The sequence below is a fragment of the Macaca thibetana genome, chromosome 1 (assembly GCF_024542745.1).
Source record: "Macaca thibetana thibetana isolate TM-01 chromosome 1, ASM2454274v1, whole genome shotgun sequence".
NCBI lineage: Eukaryota > Metazoa > Chordata > Mammalia > Primates > Cercopithecidae > Macaca > Macaca thibetana.
Genome location: NC_065578.1, coordinates 68,951,370 through 68,975,154, shown reverse-complemented (window position 1 = coordinate 68,975,154; position 23,785 = coordinate 68,951,370). Strand labels below are relative to the sequence as shown.

Sequence of the window (23,785 nt, the reverse complement as noted above, 5' to 3'; positions counted from 1 at the left end):
CTTGTAATAATCAAATATTTTAGATACAGGTACAAAAACATGTTTTTCATAACAGTATTAATGTGTGTAAGAGCATTTCTTAGACTTAGAGCATACAATTCAAGGTTGTAATATAATGTCACCTTAATATACAACATACATATTTTCAGTTCTGGAGTAGTGTCATATATTATTCATTTGTTTCTAAACATAAACTATTGATCTCAACCCTCTACTCTATATTTTTATAGAGGTCATTTTAAATGAAGATAACGAGGCATAATCCATCAAATGGTGATTTCCATAGAGTTCAATTTGTTATTAACAGAGGTCTGTGAAATCATAAATGGAGTAATATTAAAAGGTGATGAGAATATTGGGCGAAGTTATATCAATTTCAATGGCTTGTCAGTTACCTAGATAGGAGCCCATAGTTAACATTATCATCATAATAAAGTCTCTGAAAGTTATGAAATACTCATTTACATTGTATATTTTAGGTTGTCAAAAGTTACCTTGGGTAGTTCTTCAATTTGATTGGCATCTAGGTAAAGCTCCTCTAATGTTCGTTCGAAGTTAAAGACCTCCTTTGGCACCTGCTGAAGACTGCAGTGGGAGTAATCTAAAACTGAGATGATTTCTTCTTCACCTCGGAAACATCGGCACGGCACCAGACGGCCGATGATTTTCCGTTTGGTGGTCATCTCCAGGCACTGCACTAGAGAAACGCAGAAACAAAACAAAACAAAACAGCTTATCCACTGCCCTTGGAAGGTATTCTTGTAATATTTAAAGCTTAGAAATTTAATTTTGGTATATGGTCTAGAATACTTTAAAGTAGGACACACACGTGCATTTTATCATTAAATCCTTAAACAGCCCTGCGAGGTATGAAACAGGTTTTATTCCCATCTAGCAAATTCGAAAATGGCTCAAAAAGTATAAGAGGTTTCCCATCATCACACAGTTTTGGAAAGGCAGAATCTAATTAGAATACAATCCTGTCTCAGTTCAATGCTACTATCATGCTTACCTCCTCACTTGAAACATGGAACTATATATATTTTCTATTTTTACACAAATTACAGGGTAGAACAGAAACTTCCAGAATTGGTTGGAAAAAAAGATTTCTCCCATTTCTGTAAAAATATTCATGTTTCAGTCCCAAAGTTTCTGAGGTACTCTTTTTAGCCTGCAAATGTCATCAGTGAATGGATGTTTACTGAATAACGGGTGTTTTAGGCACTGCTCTAGTGGAAACAGTGATGCATTGAACAGAGACCCTGTTCTCATGGCGTTTTTATTCTGTTGAAACCACAGATTATAATTGGATTGGTTATTCACTTCCAAATGGGGATGTATCTTTATGAACCTTGTAATATGGAATAAAACAACTTGTAATTATGGTAGAAATTACTGTGACACTGCTGACACATCTTTCTCCTATTCCTCTAGGTTAAGCTGACCAAATGCCATGAAATCTTGCAAAGACTTGTATCATGGCACCTTCAACATTTTATTCAATCTACTGTTTTTCATGTGATTTTTCTCCTAGACAGTAAGGCCTCTTCAGGGCAGTGATTATTTTGTTCATTCTTGTATTTATCTTGGTACTTGATATATAGTATGTATTCAACAATAAATTGTAGAATAAACAAATGAAAGCATGAATGAATAAATGAATATATTTGGGACTCTCCTCCTAATCACCATCAGCTACTGATAATTGCTTGAAAAACTTATTTTAACGAAAAGGTCACTATCTCGGTGAATGTCTTCCCAGGAAAGATGAGTAGTATCTTCCTCTGATTTCCCAGACCACTAATCATATTGTTTTCCTAATTGTTTGTGCTGTTTCCCCATGTATCAGGCAAGTTCTCTGAGGAGATCTTGTTTCACTTATCCTTAAATTTACAGTACACAGTACAGTTTGCCAGCTACAGAATTAAAACTTAATAAACATGAATTTGAAACTGGTATTTAACTTGCTAATGTATTTTTACTTAGTAACACAAATTTATTGCTTACACAGAAATTAGTAACATTTATAAAAACAATGTAGCATTTTGTTTTTAAAATTGCTCATGTTAAGTCAAATTTGGAAACAATCATTATCTAGCAAATTAATGCAGGAAGAGAAAACCAAATACTGCATGTTCTCACTTATAAGTGGAAGCTAAACACTGCAAACATGGCCACTAAGAAGGGAACAATAGACACTGGGGCCTACTTGAGGGTGGAGGGTAGAAGGAGGGTGAGGATTCAAAAAACTACCTGTTGGGTACTATGCTCATTATCTGGGTGATGAAATAATCTGTATATCAAAATTCTGCAACATACAATTTACCCATGTAACCAAAGTTGCACATGTGCCCCATGAACCTAAATAAAAGGCAGAAGAAAAAAATATTTGGAGGCAATCGAGTAGAATATGCTTTAAGAGGTGTTAGATATTCAGCCTAAAATGATCGGTTTTCATTCTTCAACTTCTGAAATTAATAAAAGGATGTTCTAGGGACAGGTTCATGAATAAATACTTATATATGATTGTTTGCACATGGTAATCTGTAGAAGGCTGAATAAAAACATTTAAAAAGATGACCTTTCTTCTCCATTACTTTCTATCTTTCAAATTCCTGTTCTTTTCATTTCTGGGAACCAGAATTGCAAGATTTTGTAATTATTGCTTTACATAACCTTACTTGAAATTCTTGATTGCAGGATTGATGCCTTTCATGTCATTACCTGGCATCTAGAACATAGTAGGCACCCAGTAAATGCACTCTCATAGGTATCTAACATATTATATATAATAGGTACTTAGTAAATGTTTGTTGTGATTATTGTGGTTGTAAAGGGAAGTGGTGATAGCATAGACTATGGTAGTGGTAGTGAGGATAAAGAGAAGTGATGGATTGGGAAGATATTTAAGAAGCCGAATCTAAAAGTTGATGATAGATTAAATGAGAGGTGGGAGAGAGGCTGTGAGAGAGGGGAGGGTCTTGAAAGATTTCCAGGTTTTTTATTTGGGTAACTAGTAGTCATTTTAACCCACCCCCAGTGACGCAGTAGAGCTGACCCAAGGCACACACCCATTTGCTCTGTATCCACAGAGGAGTAATAAATCAATTGTTCATGCTTCTTGTTGCCCAACATCTCTCACTTACTGTGGCTATTTCTTGATGTCTGTGTTGCTGTCATTGCACTTCTTAAATTATGAACCAAGAGGAAAAACAGAATATCCAGGCCTGAACCTAAACCATTTGGCAAATGTCCACTGTCTACAGGCTGAACTACTTCCCTGGCCCAGCTTCTCCTCTTCCCTCTGCTCCATGTGAATTCTTCAATTGTGTCTATACCGTGATAAACATCTTTACTGAGGCTCAGTCTCTCTTCATTGAATGCTCTTCACTCCCATCCTCATAGACCCAACTAAAACTTGGTTCTCCCCTAAGGTCATTAATTACCTTATAGCCTTTAAAGGTAGAGCAAGCTGATTTTCTCACATCCCATGCTGATTAGCCAATTTCTGGGTTGGAAGATGGGATTACTGTACCCCTTGCACTCTAAAAACTATGACTCTTCTCTCATCTTGTAAAATCTCTGTTCATTTGATGGTCTCATGCTCTATTAATTAGACAGTAATAAGTAGAAAGTATTCATATCTTTCTACTTGTCCTCACACCTTTCATTTACCAATCTCTTGTACATTCCTATTCTTTCATTGATGACTCTGGTATCTAGTTTATTGACTTTCAATCACAATTCCTTCTATTCCTGATTTATGCTCCCTACACGTAATAACTTTCAACTTTGTAGAGGTTTCTTCCCCCTGAATTTCTAAACAATCTGATTGTAGTGCTACTCCTTGACTCCCCTTAACCCCCACTCTGGAGTAACCTTTTAGGAATAAAATATCTTTTTGATTCAGTCTGGAGTGGTTGCTTTTCCAGCTGTCATCCTAGAATTTCTCTTCACTATCATCCTGTGAATTTTTTCATTTCTTTCCTGTGTTATATTTCCTATTTTCTTGATCCCATGTCATTTTCTTTCCTGATTTATTCCTTTGGTTTTGTGGAACATAATGTCTGTTCACTTGTTGAAAAAGGATTTATGGTAGGTATATTTTTTGAGGACCTGCATGTCAGAAGTACCTTTTCTTTATAAGTAAAAAAGTTTTTATTTATCATATTTTCTAGTTTCCATTCTTATTCAAAATCCTATTTCACACCCACATTCTTCTCCACCAGAAAATTTTAGAATTCTGTTTTTCCTCACTCTTGAAAATTCATGACAAAGTGCTTTGTGTGTTTTTAAAAGCTATCTATCATACAAGGTACTTGATGAGTCCTTTCACTCTAGAAGCAGTTATCCTGCATTCTGTTAAATTTGTGTTATTATTTAATTGATAAGTTCTTCATTTTAAAAAAAATCATTTTTCTGTGATTTCCATTAACTGGATGGAGGACCTATCTCTTGGACTTATCCTATAATTCAAGTATTTTTTTCTTTTGAAATTTCCATGTTTTTTTCTTTTTCATCTATTTTCTGTGAGATTTTCACAACTTTATCTCCTAAATCCAGGTCCTGACTTACCCTTTATCTAACAGCATATTTTTACTTACAAGAGTTGTATGTTGTTTCCTGAATGATCTTTTTTCATAGTATCCTATTTGTGCCTCAAGGTGCCATATCATTTTTGTTTTCTTAGAAGATATTAACTACAGACTTTCTTTTTTCCCTTGCTCCCTGTGTTATTTGAGTTCTACTTTCTGCTTATTTCTTTTGATCTTCATCTTTCATGGTAAAGGTTGTCCACAAATATCTGTTGATTCCTGACTGTCCTCCTATACTGAAGCGTGAAACCCTAAAAAACTAATTGGAAGTTTTGCAGGCTTGATAGGTTTTACTGCAGGGTAATCTGGCAGTAAGCCAAAAGATATTCCAGAAAAATATTCTGGAGAAGAATATTCTGGTTTTCTGCCCGGGGTGTAGCCATGTTACTATGTATATAGAGACTTTCAGTCAGTTTTCCTATTTTCAATACTAAGTCTCTTCAATTTCTTGCCTGGTACCCAGTATTTCCAAGATTCTAAGAAGGTCTGTGGTATATAATCAATTTTCATATCCATTTGTGGGTACTTTATTATAATGTTGCCAATAACGTGCTTTGTAATTTGTACTATATATACACATATACACACACATACACACACACACATATATATGCAATGTAGATATACATTGCATTTATATAAATATATATGACATCCTCTTTCTTATATTCTAAAAATTTCTGAAGTTTCTTACCTGCTGATGGCTCCTTTTATATTTTCTCTATCCTTGCTATACACACACACACACACACACACACTTTTGCATATATATAATATATATATATTTGCAAGGATAGAGAATATGTATGTGTGTATGTGTGTGTATATATATATTCCTTTTAGTTTAGTGGAGTCTTCATTATAAGAATAGATACATTAGGAAAGTGAGAGATTAATTTCAATGTTAGTGGAGTCTTTGTTATAAGAATAGATATATTAGGAAAGCAAGAGGTTAATTTTAATGTTTAAAGGAAGTTTTGATCTTAGTTCCTTTTATCCTTTTAATCCTTCCTTAGTTGACGTATTAGCAAGTAGCTCTGGGCACAGAACTAAATCTTCCTTTTAAAAACCCTCTTCCTTTGGCTCCCCTGACATCAACTCTTCTGACACTTATCCTTCCACTTTGGTTCTTCCCTTTCAATTTTTCCAGGTGTCACTTTCTCTACCCAGACACTGAGAGATACCATGTTAGAATTTCTCCTCTAGCCTGTTACCCTTCTAATTGTACCCTCTTTTTCTTTACAATATCATTCAGCTTTCCCAACTCTCACTTCATTTATCATAAGTTAAATGGTAAGTGGATGACTGCACATTTTTTAAAATGTTTAACACAGATTTACTTTCCTTGTCGTTTCTACGTTACGTTTTAATGGGCATCTAACAATTTACAAAGATGCACATTTCTCAGAAGTTGTATGTCACACACACATAATTGGCATGGTGCTCTTGAGAGGTCTGTAGCACATTACCATTGTCAGGAGCTTGGACTCTGGAGCAAACTGCCTGGCTCTGTGACCCAGGGCACCTTATTTTACCTCTATCAGTTTCCTCATCTGTAAAATACTAGAATACATACAAAACACTGAAAACTATATCTTCAAGTTGTAAGCATTTACTTAGTGTTAGCAATTACTGTTCTACCCAAACCTCCTCCTCCAGTATTACCAATCTCAGCAAACAGCAGTACCACTGACCTTGTTTCTCAAGACAGAAACCTTGGCATCAGTTTTGATTCCTCCAATTGTCTCACTTTCCACATTTAACAGTCACCATATCCTAAACATTAAATACCCTAAACGTTTCCTGAACCAGCCTGTTTTTCTTCATGTCAACTGCCTATTGACCTAGTTGAAACCATTATCATCTCTTGCATCTATTCCTGTGTTTCTCTTTCTATTGTTCTCACTCCACAGTGTAGCTACATGACCTTTTGAAAACACAAATATGATTATGTCACTCTTTTGCTGCAAATACTTCAATGACTCCTCTCTGTCCTCAAGACAAAGTCTAAAATTTTTCCTGTGACCTACCAAGTATGATATGGTCTCATTGTCTGACTCTTGCCTTCCAGATTCACACCCAGCCCCACTGCACAACCTGGCCAGGTACCACTCTTCTCATTGCTTTCTGTGCTCTTCACACTTATGGCTTCCTTTGTATTTTTAAGACTATATGACCTCTCCTATACTAGAGCCTTCAGATCTATGGCTGCCTCTGCATAAGGCACAAAGGTACATTTCCCTTGCTTTAAAAAATTTAAATTAAAAAGGGAGAATGGCTTCCTTCTGTTCATCAAGGTAGGTTATGATTCTTGGGACTATATTACCATATGCTGTAATTCACTTTGATCATATTTTAATTACTCACTCAATATCTATCTTTACTAGATTGAAAGTTTTATGAGGATAGAGAGCATGCCTAGATTGTTCAAAAATATGTATTTCTGGTAACTTGCCAAGTCTATGATTTAAAGTAGATATATTAAAATATTACCTGTATAAGCAAATGAATATGGGTGTAAAAGATGACTAATTACTTTTATTTGTACAATACTTGCAAAAATTCAAATCAACTTGCAATCTATCACCTTGTTGTTTTCATGAGAAATAGATCATATATTATTTTCCACATTTTGATGATAAACTAATTTAGGTTTAGTGAGTCTGTGATGTGCATAGGGTCACACATAGAATAATTAGTAGACCTAGGCTTGGATCTCACTATCTTTGCCCTAAAGCCATTGATTTTCCTGTTAGCAGACTCTGCATTACCTTGATAGTAATATTTATAGATCAGCATATAAGAATTTACAGACATGAATTTACCAGAAGTAGTGCTAACACACACACACACACACACACACACACACATGACAATGATTTATGTAAAGAATACTTTATAGGTACAAAACAGAATGAGGAAGTAGCAGGAAAGGAAACAATTTGCTTATCCAGATCTTTTAATGTCAAAAGGATGAGCATACCATATGGTAGAATGGAGAAAGTGTTTCAGAAACTGAGTTGAGCATAATACACAAGAACTCACAAATATGTTACATCTATAATATATGGAATTACATATCTGCATTTTCCTGAAACATGGCCACTGTCCAGTATACATTAGAGATACATTGCTTTATACCCAGTATTTGGACTTGAGTCAGTAACAATCCGATTTCCTCTGTTACCACATGTCTGCACACAGCCAAAAGAGGAATTCTTAGATTCTCAGTTTTTCAAAGGCATTAAAAAAGGCAAGAAGAAAACAGGTATTCATCTCTTTCTGTTAAGGCCCTTCTAGTAAATTTCTTAAAATCAAAGATAAGGACATCCTTTTCTGGTTTATCCACAATGCTGCATGGATTCCCTTCTCCCTTGAATGATATTGTTTTCAATTTAAATTGAGTATCTAATGGGGATTTTTCTTTTTCTACAACTGCAGTGTGCAGTCAATAGCTTCCTTTTCAATACTCTCCCACAGAGTCAAATGCATTTGAACAGCAGTGCTTGCTAGCATGGCCTAACCTAGGTGAATAACAGTGAGACGCATCTTGCTACCTTCTTCAAATCCTTCCCTATTGACAATTTAAACCAAAGATAATTTCAACCACTTGAGAAGTATGCCTGTAGCAGATAGAAACAACAACAATATATGTATTAAGAACATTCAACTTTCAATACTTATGCATTCTCTAGAATTTTAGATCAATGCTCATTTATGTTATCCTTGCCTAATATTCCGTACCTGGAAAGAGAAAGAGACAAAGGAAAGTTCAATCTTTCCAAGATTTCTTGTGACAAATATCCTGGCTGTCCTCATTAGTTGGCACAGTCTTGCATTTTTCAAATGACAAATGTATCTGATTTATTCACCGAGAAACCTTTTTCCTCATTAAGTGTGCCACAGGGATATGGAAATCTGCCAGCCTCGCTCCATGTCCTACTTCAAGAACATCTTTAAAATCATTACCTACCCTCAAGTACATCTCTGAAACCCCTTTATCAAGAGAATATACATGGTGATTCTGGTACTCCAAAATGGGGCATCTGAGGCTTATTTGATATTTTGACTCTTGAAATGATCACATTTGGAAACTACTCAGATTTCATGGGTTTGTTTTCATCTTATCACAGTATCTGAAAGTCTAGAATCCTTGTACATGGTTTGATTTGCTATAAATACAGGGAAACCAGTTTTTCTTCACCAAGATCAATGGACTGTTCTTGGGACAAATCTCCTTATGGTCTTTAATGCTGATGTATCATATCAGCAATTAAAACATGAAATCAAGAAGAAAAGCATAGTGCCTATTATCAAGAAGGAGCTTATTACATATTTCTACGTTCTACTTAAGGCAAATTAGTTCCTTTAAAAAGAGCCATGCTTCTGTTCTTTCTCTACATGGTCTTCCCAGGGATTTTCATTGCCTGACTTCAAAGAGCTGCTTTCTATGAATGATTCTTACTATAGACCATCATCCCTGATTTTGCCTCTAACTGCTTAATGAGATGCCAAATTTAAATAAAACTCCACTTGTCAAAAGCAGAACTTGGACATATTTACTAAGCTCCTACTCCTCCTTACTAGACATTGTGCTTTCCTTCATAATTTCTTGTTTTGATTAGTTATACTTTAATTATCTTAATTCTGTACTTTGCAGTCCTCTTTTGCTTTTCCTTCTTTCCTTTTTTCCTTCTATATTAAATATTTTATCTTTCTTTTCCTTTCTTTACCATTCTGTCAATCTAATTCAGACCCTTGCCATCTTCTAGTAGTAATGCCAATGAAAATACAAAAGTACACTATTTCTAGACATTTAATAAATACTTACTAATTGTCTACTATATGTTAGGTACTGGTTTATATGTTGAATAATACCAGTGAGTTAAAAAGCTATGGTGCCTGCTCTATTGAATTTATTGGATAGTAAGAGAGATGAACATCAAATAAAAAGTTATTTAAATAAATCCATAATTGCATATTATAGTTGCTATAAAAGCAAATATTAGTTTTATCCTTTTTACGTATTAACACATACATTTAAGAAATTAATTAATCTCTTAAAATGCACATCCATTCCCCAGTTTAAAAGCTTCACTGAGTCTACATTTTCAACAATAGTGTTTCCCAGATCATGCTCCTGGGTTACACCTTACTCTTAGACATAAGCTAAGAGGAGATCATAATCCCATATGCATTAGCATATTGAGGACTCATGGAAATTGCTATGGTTTGACTGTGTCTCCTTCAAAATTAATGCTAAAACTTAATCCCCATGTGGTGATATCAAGAGGTGGGGCCTTCTGAGAAGGGACTAAGTCATGAAGACCCCGCCCTCATGAATGGATTCATGCCTTACAAAACGGCTAAAGGAAACCATTTTAGGCTCTGTTGCGCTTCTGTTCCTTTGCCATGTGAAGACACAGCAACAGTTCCATCCAGTGGATGCAGCAATAAGACCTCATGTTGGAAGGGGAGACTGGGCCCTCAGCAGACTATGAACTTGCTGGCACCTTGATCTTGGACTCCTAACCTCCAGAACTGTGAGAAATACATTTCCACTGCTTATAAATTACTCAGTATTGTGTTATAGCAGCACAAATGAACTAAGACAGAGGTCTTGTGATAAATTTAAAAACTGCATTTTTCTTTGTTCAAACCAGTGTTTTCTAGACACCTTTTTAATTAAAAATTTAATGATGCATATGGTTGTACATATTTATGGGGTACATGCAATATTGTAACACAAGTGTACAATGTGTAACAATCAAATCAGAGTAATTGGGATATGTATAACCTCAAACATTTATCAATTCTTTGTGTGAGTAACATTCTGAATCTTCTAAATATTTTGAAATATACAATACATTCTTGCTAAATAAGAGTTTCCCTGCTGTGCTACTGAACACTAGAACTTGCTCCTTTGCTCTAACTGTATTTTTTTACCCATTAACCAACCTTTCCTCATTAGTATTCTGAATTACCCATTTTATGAAAGGCTGCTCTACAAGATTCTTTAGCTTGACATTCAAGTTCTCTTTAACCTAACTTTTCAGTTATTATTTATTATTTATTATTATTATTATTTTTTGAGACACAGTCTTGCTCTGACACCAGGCTGGAGTGCAGTGGTGTGATTTCAGCTCACCTCCCAGGTTCAAGTTCAACCTCCACCTCCCGAGTTCAAGCGACTCCCCTACTTCAACCTGCCGAGTAGGTGGGACTACAGGCACATGCCACCCCGCCCGGCTAATTTTTGTATTTTAATAGAGAAGGGGTTTCACTATGTTGGCCAAGATGGTCTCAATCTCCTGACCTCGTGATCCGCCCCCTCGGCCTCCCAAAGTGCTGGGATTACAGGCGTGAACTTTTCAGTTTTTCTACCTTCTACTTCCATGAAGACACATTCCCTATTCTATGCTCTAGCTTACACTACTCCCAAAACTGAATATCTTTCATCCATTTTCTTCATCTATGTCAACCCTACCAATCTATGGTAAAACTGATATTTTAAAAAATAATGTTGAATGATATTTGTTTGTAATTATAATTTGTAAATCTTAAAACATCACAGTAGATGATGTTACAGAAACCTGTGAATTGGAACTTTTTGGTTGATAGAATATTCTGTTTCACTCTTTAATTTATTTAGGTCATTGTCTTCTAGTCATAGTGTGCATTGTTAAACAAAATCCACAGAATTTGAGTTTGGAGCACTTATTGAAACTTAAATTTGTCTTCTTTTTAAAATCTCCTGTTCCATACATAACACTGCTTTCCTGGTCTGTCTTTTACTCTTCACCATTATTATAGTCATTGTAACACTAAAGAACATCAACTTGTGGATTATAGGATCAAGCTAGAAGCAATTCCTTGAGAGAAGGTTTGTACTAAGTAGTGGCATGTACAAACTCACTCAAAATCTGTCCTCATCATATCACCTGGATGAAAAACCACACCATAGTACTTTTGTTTTTCTCTTTCTACACATTCTCTCTTGTAATTTTTGTCTACTAACTTATTCAAATATGCAAATACACATCTAAGGACAGTTGAAAGAAAATTACCACATCAGGTTAAAATTAGCCAAAGTTCAGAGACAAGTTCTAAGTCAGTCATAAACTATTCCGCCTATGTTTCTTGAAGAGTTTGGCTTCCAGGCAAGTTGTAAACCTGACCCAAGAGCCGCATGAAGAAACACATTTCTAAACATTAGGATACTCTCAAAGATCTCACTTTCATAAGGTCATAACCTAAAGTGATTAGTTTCTGGAATAATATCTGAAGGCCTGACCCGGAATGAAAGAATAAAAAGACACAGAATAAAAGAGTGGAGCAGAAGTAGTCAGATACAGGCTATTTTATTCACAGACTCTCAAGTTTGGAAGGACCCTAATCACTTACCTGATTCTTGAATATATTACTCAGATGATGTTCTTACACCTTAAGATCTCCTGAGAAATTTTCATACTGTAGTACAAGATTTATGTTCTTAACCATGAGTCAGTTATCAAGAAAAAGATCAATGATTCGGCATGGTCTACTAAGCAGCCAGAGGTGTGTATAATACTTTTCAATGTGTTTTAATCAAATACTTTATTTTATAAAACTTTGGGTATACTGATGGTCAAAATTTATTTTGTTAAAATTTCCACTTTATGTGAAGCATTTTACTCCATACCCTCTTCTAGAGATTTGAGTAGGAGCTTTAGTAAGCACTAGTAGGAAATCATTTTCTATGTAGTTGTCTCATCCCAGAGACTCCTTGCCTTTTGTGATAAGACACAATGTTAATTTGGTGCCCTTCACAACACCTGATAAGAGACCCATCTTTTCTGATATAAACAATGTAGAGAAAGCATTTTAAAATGATATTTCATGTTGTTTTATACTCATTCTTCAATCATAATTATAGATAACTTCTGATGTCTTCTAAGTTTATTAGTATTTTAATTAATGCTGATGATGGCTGTACTTGTGCCTTCAGGATACTTAGAACAAATGCTACAATTTTGAGACTCAACTAAATAACCAGGGTTTTGTTGTGATAATCTTTTAATAAACTAAGTTGCTTTGGGTATAAATTTAGGCAGTTACTTTAAAATTAGAAAGATTTCTAAGAGATTCATAAAATATACAAGCCTGCTTAATGTCACCCTCAGGCTGAAAGAAGAGTTAAAATAAAAGAATTAATTTAAGAATCCTTCTGCAAGGAAGTTAAAGGCATGTGTGAATGCATTCACAGATTTAACAATTGTTAAATGAAAGGTTCATGAATGCTTGAAATGGAAGAATCAGAAGCTCATTTAAAAACGGAATGATTTTGTTACCATTTTGAATTTTTTTTACTGTTAGTCTATGCTATGGGATCAAAGTACAATTTCAAAAAACAGTTTACAATATCCTGAATCTTTAAATACTTATTCTGATTCATGTTGTAATAAGTGCCATAAATGAAATTTATTCATTTCTTCCTGAAATCAAGTGTAATTGTTACTGAATTAAATTATTTAGAAGATGATGAAAGGCAACAAGAATTGAATGAATTAAGAGAATAGAATGAAAAAAGCATGCTCAGATAATGGGATCCTGTTGGTGGACAGAATTTAATCAAAAGAAACCACAGTGCTACCAGCGTAATTGTTTCTAAAATTCCACTCTGAATATGTATACAATTCTTCACTGGCTCTCTGCTACCTTCACTATCAATCACATACTGCTGAGCTGGACTTACAAGCCTCTGGCATGACATTGGTCTCCTCTGGGACCACACTCATACAGGCACCTTATGTCCCATGCCTTTGCACATTCGTATTTTCCTATTTCTTCTCCTGAACTGTCTGCCTGCTCATCTTTCCTGAATTACTTTCCTTATCATTTTGAACTAAACTCAAGGATTAACTTCATAGAAAAATTTACCTCCAATCCCTGTTATAGGTTGAGTGGTGTTCCTTCCAACATTCATTTGTTGAGTCCTAACCCTCAGTACCTCAGAGTGTGACCTTATTTGGAAAGGGGTTGTTGCAGATATAATTAGTTAAGATGAAGTCGTACTGGAGTATGCTCCAATGTGATTGATATCCTTCTAAAAAGAAGGCCTTGTGAAAAGACAGAGGTCCACAGAAGGAAGGTGATGGGAATAGGCACAAGGAGAAGATGGCTATCTACAAGCCAAGGAAAGAGTCCCAGAACCAAACTTTTCTCACAGTCCTCAAAAGGAGCCAACAGTGATTCACCTTGATTTGGGGCTTCTAGGCTCCAGAACTGTGAGATAATGAATTTTTGTTGTTTAAGCCATCCAGTTTGTGATATTTGTTATGGCAGCTCTAGAAAATTAATGTGACACCTGTCTTCAGCTTCTTCTCTGACATCTATAGAACCTGGGGCCCAACTCTGGCATAGACTTATTGTCATTGTTTTCTTGTCATTCTCTAGAGGTAGCATGAGCTGTTTATTAGACCACAGACTGTCTTTTATTTGTACTCCTAATAGATGGCAGACATTGCATGGCAGACATACAATACATTCTCAGTAAAATTCTGTTTTGTACAGATAAATGAATAAATAAATAAAGCAAATGTATAAATTTTGTTTGGAATTAGATTCACCAATCTGTTGGAGAGGATTTAAAACTATATTTTCAGATACAGGTAAAAAAATGTTCAACAAGATTACAAAATTAGATACTCTAAAAAACATGTATGATTCCACAGAGAGAACAAAACCAATAAGGTGCCCACTCATTTTCAGAAATAAACATCCAGAAGAAGAAATAACTCCCAATGTTTCTGAGCCATGCACACAGTCATTATAATAAACTACCAGAGCCTAAAAACAACCCAAAGGATCAAGTAAAGATTTCAAAAATGTCTTGAAAAATTGATATGATGGACATCCTATGAAAATGAATGGGTATATCTCATTCAGAGGAAGCAGAATGAGATATAGTGGAAAAGAGAGAGCGCTTTATGTTAATATGGATGTCCTAAATTCACCATGGATGTAAATTGAAGAGCTTTTGAGAGAGGATAAAGATAGAAGTTATATTACCCTAGAAAATACACTATTAGCCACTAGATCATGTGAAATAAATTTGGGTGATACTTTACTAATGAGTATTAGCACACTGGCACAGAGACAAAAATAAGAGTACTGAGAGAACTATTTAGATATTTTGGATACATAATTCTACTCAATCAAAATTCTGTTATTTAAATTACTATTTATTTTCTTCAGAATATAATAATTATATATGTTTATTATTAAGAATTTTAAAATTATAGAAAAGTATAAGAAAATAAAATTCACAATATTACAATAATCTGGAAATAAAGCACTATTAATGTAGTAGAGTATTTCCTGTCCTTCATTTAAGGTTGCACTACTAATAAATACATACACAAACACACACACACCAACACACAAATATATTATTAAGAATTAATATATCGTTTTGTGTCATGCTTTTTAATTTTGCATTATACTGTGAATATTTTTCAATATCATTAAATATTCCTTGAAACATATTTTTTGAAGACTGAAATGTTCTGTTGTGATATGTCTACCAATTTATTTGAACAATCTTTTTCCTGTACTAGGAAATCATATTATTATTTTTCCAAATTATAATTAATACCTTAACAACCTAAAATATAAACTTGTGTACATTTACTAGGTTGAAAGGATTTGAACACTTTTCCTGATTAAGCATTGCAAAATTGCTCAATTATTTTTATCAATGGATACTCCCCAGAGTATTATATATGAATGTCAATTTTCTTGCACCAGTGCCAACAGATGTTAGGTTTATTTTCAATCTTTGTCAGTTTAGTGAAGGAAAGTGTAATTTAAAGTGTTTTAAGTCTATATCTTTACTTGTTATGCCTTTGATTTATGCTTATATTAGTTTGTGGATTTAACTCAATGGACCACAAACAGGAAACTATTTTTTCACCATTCACTGTCTTTAAACATCATTTCTGAGAATTCCCTTCTCATCTCTTGAACAGGATCATCTGCCAATGCCATAGCCTTGCAATTTTAGTTATAGGAACTGTCGCATTTTGATAATTAGGCTAATTCTCATGTACAGTTCCAGCACAGTGTATAAATTATCCAGATATTTTTGGAAGTTTACTGCTGTCCATGGTTTTTGAGCAGGTGGATCCATTATAAGAGAACCATGTACATGATTAAATAAAGGGTACATCTTTACATGTTGAAGACTAATGGAATTTACAACATTTTACTATATTATCTTTTATTTGTGTGTTTCTAGGGAAGTGTATTTATAATAGTATGATAAATGGGAAAAAATATTTATTTTTGTTTTCCATTAGTGACAATGGAAAACAAAATCTCTTCAAATGGAAATATCTCTTGGTAATGGTAGCACTTTTGTTGAGTGGGCTTGAAATTTTACACTAAGTCTTAGATCAAGAATATTTATATTTTTACTGACATAGAATGCCACAGAGCAAATAATTCCTCAGCAATTTAAATTCAACGTTTCACATTCTTTCTTGAACCTATTTAGAACTCAATCCACCTCTGGCAATTATAGTGAGATTAACATATGAATGCATTCAGGACAAATCCTTTTTTAATTTCACATTTTCCAGATATATGGAGAACAAAACAAGGTACAGAAATGAACATTGATGGAGACAAAATGCGCCTGCTTTCTCATTAAGTAGTGACAACTATTTTCCTAGACTGTCTCTGAACCAAGAGACAAATCTAACCTGAAGCAGAAAAGTGACATAATTTCATCATTCACCTGCACCACCTACTCAGTCTTTAAGGATAGTAGAAAAGCAATCATTAAATGAGTTTATATATATTGTTTATATATATGAGTTTATATATATTGTACTTGTGTGTGTATATACATGTGTATTGCAGTTGAGAGCATATGGTATTGAAGCAGGGGAAAAGATGGGCACTTGGAAATAAGTAAATATATTAGATAATGTATAGTAGTTATTTAACCTTCTTAGGTTAAGCATTTTATTTATATTTTAAAAATATATTTTCCCCAATCATAGTAAAGAAAACATATTTAGTATAATAAATATTTTTTTTCTGCTTGCCTCTGAGTTATCATGAGTATTGATGGGCTGTTTGGTAAAAATTACAATAGACAGAATTGGGTAGAGGACAGTAAGTAGTTATAGGGAATCTTAGCATTTTAAAGAAATTTTCCACTTTTAAAAAGAAGTATAATGAATACATACAATCATACAATCTCAATATCACAGTATCAGACAAAAGGTTTTTTTTCTTGTTACAAGTTTATATTTCAAGTAAGCCTCATAAAACTGTTTTCCTCAGTAAGCTTTTCCCTCTGTATAGACTCTTAGCAACTGTTGTTTTCACTGTCCTTTAAACTTACAACAATGTTTTTTTTTTTAAATTTATTTATTATTATTATACTTTAAGTTGTAGGGTACATGTGCATAACGTGCAGGTTTGTTACATATGTATACTTGTGCCATGTTGGTGTGCTGCACCCATCAACTCGTCATTTACATCAGGTATAACTCCCAATGCAATCCCTCCCCCCTCCCCCCTCCCCGCTCCCCATGATAGGCCCTGGTGTGTAATGTTCCCCTTCCTGAGTCCAAGTGATCTCATTGTTCAGTTCCCACCTATGAGTGAGAACATGCGGTGTTTGGTTTTCTGTTCTTGTGATAGTTTGCTAAGAATGATGGTTTCCAGCTGCATCCATGTCCCTACAAAGGACACAAACTCATCCTTTTTGATGGCTGCATAGTATTCCATGGTGTATATGTGCCACATTTTCTTAATCCAATCTGTCACTGATGGACATTTGGGTTGATTCCAAGTCTTTGCTATTGTGAATAGTGCTGCAATAAACATACGTGTGCATGTGTCTTTATAGCAACAAACAACCCCATCAAAAAGTAGGCAAAGGATATGAACAGACATTTCTCAAAAGAAGACATTCATACAGCCAACAGACACATGAAAAAATGCTCATCATCACTGGCCATCAGAGAAATGCAAATCAAAACCACAATGAGATACCATCTCACACCAGTTAGAATGGCGATCATTAAAAAGTCAGGAAACAACAGGTGCTGGAGAGGATGTGGAGAAATAGGAACACTTTTACACTGTTGGTGGGATTGTAAACTAGTTCAACCATTATGGAAAACAGTATGGCGATTCCTCAAGGATCTAGAACTAGATGGTACAATGTTTAACATAAGTTGTCATTATTTTTTTCCCCAAAACTGACCTTAAGGTACTTCTACCTTCCAGCTAATGAATCAGTTTTCCATCTCCTACACTAAACCTTTGGAAGCATCAGCCACTCTATATTTTCTATCATTTCCCACTTTCAATGTCACAAATAAGTCTGATTTTTAAATGTGGCTCCTCCTTTTTTAACAATGCTGGAATGTTTGATGTTGTCTTCTTCTCTTGCTTTGACATGTTAAATCGCTTTCTACTTGGTTTCCTCTTGGCCTACCCTATATATATGGTCAACTTCTTCCTGCCCAACACACATCCATGATGCCTTTGCATTCTTTTCCTCTGCTAGAATAATCTTCACTCTTGGAGAAATCCATCATCATCTTTAAGACAGTTCAAATGTCACTCCTTCTGCATTTCTTTCCCAACTTCCTCAGGGTGTAAGTTACTCTCTTCTTTTGCTCTTGGAGCACTTTCTAACATTTATTGTGGTAAGCTGTCAAGCTGTATCTGAGGATTTATCTTGACCCTAACCTGCTCATTTCTGACTAAGGCAATTCTAGAATTCTTTGCTTTGAAAATAGCCATTCCTAGCCAACTGATAATTCTAATTTATTTTTAAAGTTTTATCAGAAAGAAAAGTCCAAGCATATTCATCCTTTACTAGACATTACATATGGGTGTCTTCTAAATGACAAATCATCTTTCTAATAACATATCTGCTGTGGTGACACTAATGTTCTAAATAATAAAGTGGTAGGTTATAATAAACATGACCATACACCAATTCTGCTTCCTTTAACAATATAATATCTTGTTATTCTTAGTAAATCTATGGCTCAGAAATGCTTTTCTGTTCTGTGTACAAAAGGAATATATAACATTAAAAAATTCTTTGTCATTTATACATTACAATTATGCTCTATAAACAATAAGGTCAGGTTTAATAGAGCTAAAGACACTAATACAATTATATTTTCAGTCACAAAGATTTAAAATAACTAAGGTGTATGGTTATCTCTGTGAAATAATAGTTACCTTATTTTTCTGCTTTAATCTCAGAATGGTTGATCATGCTACTGCAAAATTTAGTAAACATTATTAAACAAATACCTCACATCCCAAAGTATTCAAAGCTGGTTGCTGAGATATCTCACAGTATTTAGACACATGACTATGTGCACGCACACACAACCAGACACACACATACACACATATGAATATCTTCTAATGAACATCTAATCCAAAGATGCTAAATACACCCAACATAAAACATATGATTACATAAAATTATTTTCCTCCTAAAAATGTGTGCCACTGAAATTATTGGTTTGGAAATCTTTTCACTGAATATTCTATGTTACTTAGTTATATATAACTTGTATAAAGCAGGATGATTTTAACTATATTAAGATGTCAAGAAACCCTCATTCTAACCCTAATTCTGATGCAAACCAATAAGTGTCCTAAACTATTTGATATTTAGTTTTTCAATGTAAAATAACAATTTTTGACTGGGATTGCTCATATCTTCTCCAAAAATAATACTTACAATTCCAATTATTTCATGTACTCACTGTACTTTATTTAATTTATAACCTTAAGGATTTTAGGCTGTTTTTCTTCTGAGTTTTTATGTCACATAACTCACATAAAAACATACCTACACACATATAGTTTTAGATTTCTGTTCTTGCTCTTTTAAAATTATGTTGCAGTCTCCATTCACTGTGTAAATCTCAGTGCCACTTTCTGAATAATTTATGTGGGCTTACACACACGATGGAAGTTCACTTTGAAATGTGGTGAGGCTTCTAAGTGGGAGAAAGGTCTGGTCAGATTTGCATTTGTATCTTGCTGCTCTGTGGAGAATAGTTTGAAGAAGGTTGGGAAACTAATCAGGAGGCTCCTGAAGAAGCTGTGGCCAGAAAGGAGGTACAGAAGAAAGGAGTGAACACAGTAAAAAAAAATCCAGTGAATAAATGACTAAATTAGAGTCGCAATCAGCAAGACTCAGTGACTGGCTAGTCATGTTTGGTAAGTCTTCTTTAGCTTGTCCCTGTTGTGAATACTTTTGGAGGCTAGTAGGATTTGGTTATTAATTCTTCCCTCTCTTCCTCATGCCTGTCTCTGCTCTCTCTTTCTACACTAATCACTGTCAAATTTCTGCTTCTCATCACTGGTTCTCATCTACACTGCATTTGGTGGTCTGGCCTCTACCTCCACTTCTAGTCTCTAGTATCTCTCTTTTGTCCGTGATTCTTTTCTTTTCTTCTTCTTTTCCTGCTCTTACTCTTTCATGTCTTAGATTACATGTCACCTCCTGGATTATAGAGTTGCCAGATTTAGCGAAGAAACAAAAACAATCAAACAAACAACAAAAAACCCAGGATACCCAGTTATATGTACATTTCAGATAAACAATGGATAGTATAGGAATGCTCCATGCTGTATTTTGAACATATCTATATTAACAAAAAACTGTTTTTTTAAAAAAATTTAAGCATAACTTGGCATCGTATATTTTATCTGCCAGTACTAGATTAGGAGCCCCTGCTAAATGCTCTTGCATAGCTCAGTGAGCTCAGCACTTTCCACATCATGTAGTAAAATTGCTGACATGACTCCCTTACCCACCAGCCTGTAGAACGACATGCAAGTTTGCCTTTGGTCACTGCAGTTCCTCTAGTACCTAGTACATATAATAGATACTTAATAAATATTCATTATGTATCCAATAAATATTGTATATATTTATGAATGAACACTTCCACTAGTCTGCTCTGTTAAGGGCATTGGCTGTTGTTATGGACTGAGTTATGTTTTCCCCAAATTCATATGTTGAAGCCTAACTCCCACTGTGACTGTATTTGGAGACAGGGTTGTTAAATCAGTTTAGTCTAAGGCTGCCTCCTTACATATTTAAGTTCGGCCTAAAGGCTTTCTGTACACCGTGAACTGTAACAAGTGGAGAGGTAAACTGAACGTAGTCCACACCTGTGCCAATTGCTGAGTTTTGGCCAATCACACGTAGTCAACTGCTGGAACCCTGTTCGAATAAGGCAAATTCAGAACTGTAATCAACCCAGTTGTTTCTGTACCTCACCTCTGTTTTCTGTAACTCACTTTCCTTTTGCTGTCCATAAATCTACTACGTGGCTGTACTGGAATCTCCTGAATCTGCTGTGATTCTGGGAGCTGCCCGATTTGCTAATCGTTCATTGCTCAATTAAACTCCTTTAAATTTAATTTGGCTGAAGTTTTTATTTTAACAGAGCCTTTAGAGAGGTCACAAAATTGGGGTCCCAATATGAAAGTGTGGGTGCCCTTATAAGTAGAGGAAGAAGGAACACTAGGGATGTGTACACACAGAGAAAAGTCCCCATGAGGACACAGCAAGAAAGGAGCCATCTGCAAACCATGGAGAGAGGCTTCAGGATAAATTAATCCTGCTAGCACATTGTTCTTGGACTTTCAGCCTCTACAACTATGAGGAAATTAATTTCTGTTGTTTAAGCCACCCGATTTGTGTTTTGTTATGGCAGCCCTGGAAGACTTATCCAGCCATCCATGGTCTGCAGAGCCATCGTAAATCATTGTACTTCTTTCCTTCTATTTAGAAAACTGACCAATCATAAAGCAGAACGTCTAACCTCTCATTGCCTATTTCCTCCATTTGGTTGCTCTCTTTAGTAGCATTCTGTTGCGATGCTGCTCATATCTGTAAAACCAGGTTCTAAGTAACAGAAGACCTTTTTTTACTGTAAACTTGTTGAGTGCATTCAGTTTGCTTAATGATAATTCTTTATTTAATAGCGTAGATCAGCAGCCAGTTTCTTCTCTGGTGATTGACATCTTGAAAATTTAGATTTGTAGCTATCACTGTACACAAATTAAACTTGTTTTTGGCAAAATATGACTTTGTATCTTCAGTAACTAGCTCCTCATTAAATTAAATGAGATGTAAATTACCTAGCACAATTAACCAGTAGATTGTCCAGTTAACCAGTAAACACCTCACTTTTACTTTGATAATAAAAATGTAAATCCTATTCGGAGCAATTGAAAAAATGAACACAAAGGCCTACAGTCAAATCAATTAACTTTGTCAAAGTGTGCTCCCAATCTTATTACAATCTTTTGCTCTTTGATATTGTATTCATTCTTAGGCTGCACAGTTTAAATCATCCTACAGCTGCTAAGCAGGCTTGGCAGTAGTAGAAAGATGACCTCAAGCTGTTCTGATCTTTGGTGGGTAGGAAGCATTTCTTCTACATTCCTGGGCTTACAGGGGACCAGCTGAAAGCCCTATGGCTGCCCCCTCTGTGACTAATATATTTAATTATTTGCTTACCCTTAGCTTGGCCTGCCTTCTGCTAGCCCCCAGCAAGGCCAGGAAAAACTATATGGTTTGTATTATATTTACTATCTAGCACCTATCCCCCCTCTATCTCTCCTTTTCTAAGTCAGAGAAGAATATATGGAAAAAGCAACTTGATTTTCTTTCTCTATGTCCTTTACACATAAGCTCAACCTAATCTTAACAGTGTTCTTTCCCATCAGCATCGTTTTACCTCTGGTTACCATAGTGACCAGCTACTGCTATCTTGCTTTTACTCAAGCCTCTCAAACCATTTTTATTGTTTAATACAGGAATTTTGTATTATACCCAGTAACCTAAAAGCTGATATTTTTGGCATAATGATAGTCCGATTTTCCCCTTTAAGGGCTTTCTTACTTGGCCATCTTTTTCTAGGTCCTGTTTGTTTCCAAGTTGTAAAGAGTCTTCAATAACTTGCTCCTGCCTATCTACTTTTTTCTGTCTCCAGGGTCCACTTAAGTTTCTTTCTTCTCCATCTGCCAAGACTCAAATTTGTAATTCCTGATAGCTTATTAAATAAAGCAGTTTAGCTCTTTCTGTGTCTTATTTCTCTTACATAAACTCTCCCTGGGGGACCTTGCCTTTACAAGGAACTGAACCCCCAGTATGTTGTTTTTGAATAAAAATAGTCTTTCTTTTTCTCTCTCTCAAAGGGGTACTATTCAGTCTCCCTAAGCAACAGGCTCATACAACAGCCTACTGATAAACTAACACTTTCTGTGATAAGAAAAACACACAAAGAGAATTTTTCTAAAAGTAGGATTTTTATTTTAAAGAGTTTCAACTTTCAATTTTATAAAATACTTGAGGAATTGACAATAGAAAAACAAGGCAAGGAGTAAAAAGATGAAGAAAAATATTTAAAAAATAGGTTTGTATCATTTTCAAAGGTCCTGTGAAATGCTTAGTTGTAGATGAGTACCAGCTCTGGCGCAGGTAAGCAGGATGATAAGAGGAAAAGACCACGACTTATGAGATGACAGGGTCAGGGTGCAAATCCCAGCTCTTCCAATTACCAGCTCTATCATTCTAGTTACCTTCCTAATAAAAGAGAAATGTTCCCTCTAAATAAAACTGAGTGAAGTAATCAATGCAATATTACTTATTAGAACTCGGTACATGGCCCTTTTTGGTGGTCTCAGTGAGACATATATGGTCCTCCTTAAGTGATTCAGCCTTCATTTGACACTTAAAACCGATCTCAGTAAGCCCAGACAAGATGTGTCATCCTCTGGAATAAGATTAAGCCATTTCTGCCAAATAGTCAGATTCCCTATTTGACAAGTGCAATAGAGCCCACAGATTCCCTGGGATGAGGTTGTGAAATAAATGTAGACCAAAGCCCATCCTTCCCTTTGCCTCCTGTCGTACAAAGCAAAAGAGTAGAGTCCAGCCCTAGTATTTATTAAAAGACTCTCAGCTTCTTAGTCTTTGATCCAAAACTCTGTTATGAGACTGTGGTGAGTTCAAGGATTTTGGGGCTAAGCAAGGAAAAGACACAACCACAAGATGGCAGTATTGCACAACAGTCTTTATTATGCGGCACTTGGACAAGTTTGCAAGCGTTCTGGGAAGTGTCTAACACTGG

The 23,785-nt window shown here is 35.1% G+C and overlaps 2 protein-coding genes across 6 annotated transcripts in view; both read right to left on the bottom strand.

The window, feature by feature from the left end:
* LRRC7 (leucine rich repeat containing 7) overlaps positions 1-23,785 on the bottom strand; it is a 1,535,715-nt gene that overhangs the window by 357,161 nt on the left and 1,154,769 nt on the right. For all 5 annotated transcript variants that reach the window (XM_050804492.1, XM_050804501.1, XM_050804531.1 and 2 more), the window contains one exon: positions 495-697. In XM_050804492.1, coding sequence (XP_050660449.1) covers positions 495-697 — 203 coding nt within the window. The remainder of the gene's footprint in view (positions 1-494; positions 698-23,785) is intronic.
* Positions 1-23,785, bottom strand: part of SRSF11 (serine and arginine rich splicing factor 11) — a 763,374-nt gene that overhangs the window by 484,935 nt on the left and 254,654 nt on the right. The gene's annotated exons all lie outside the window — the stretch shown is intronic.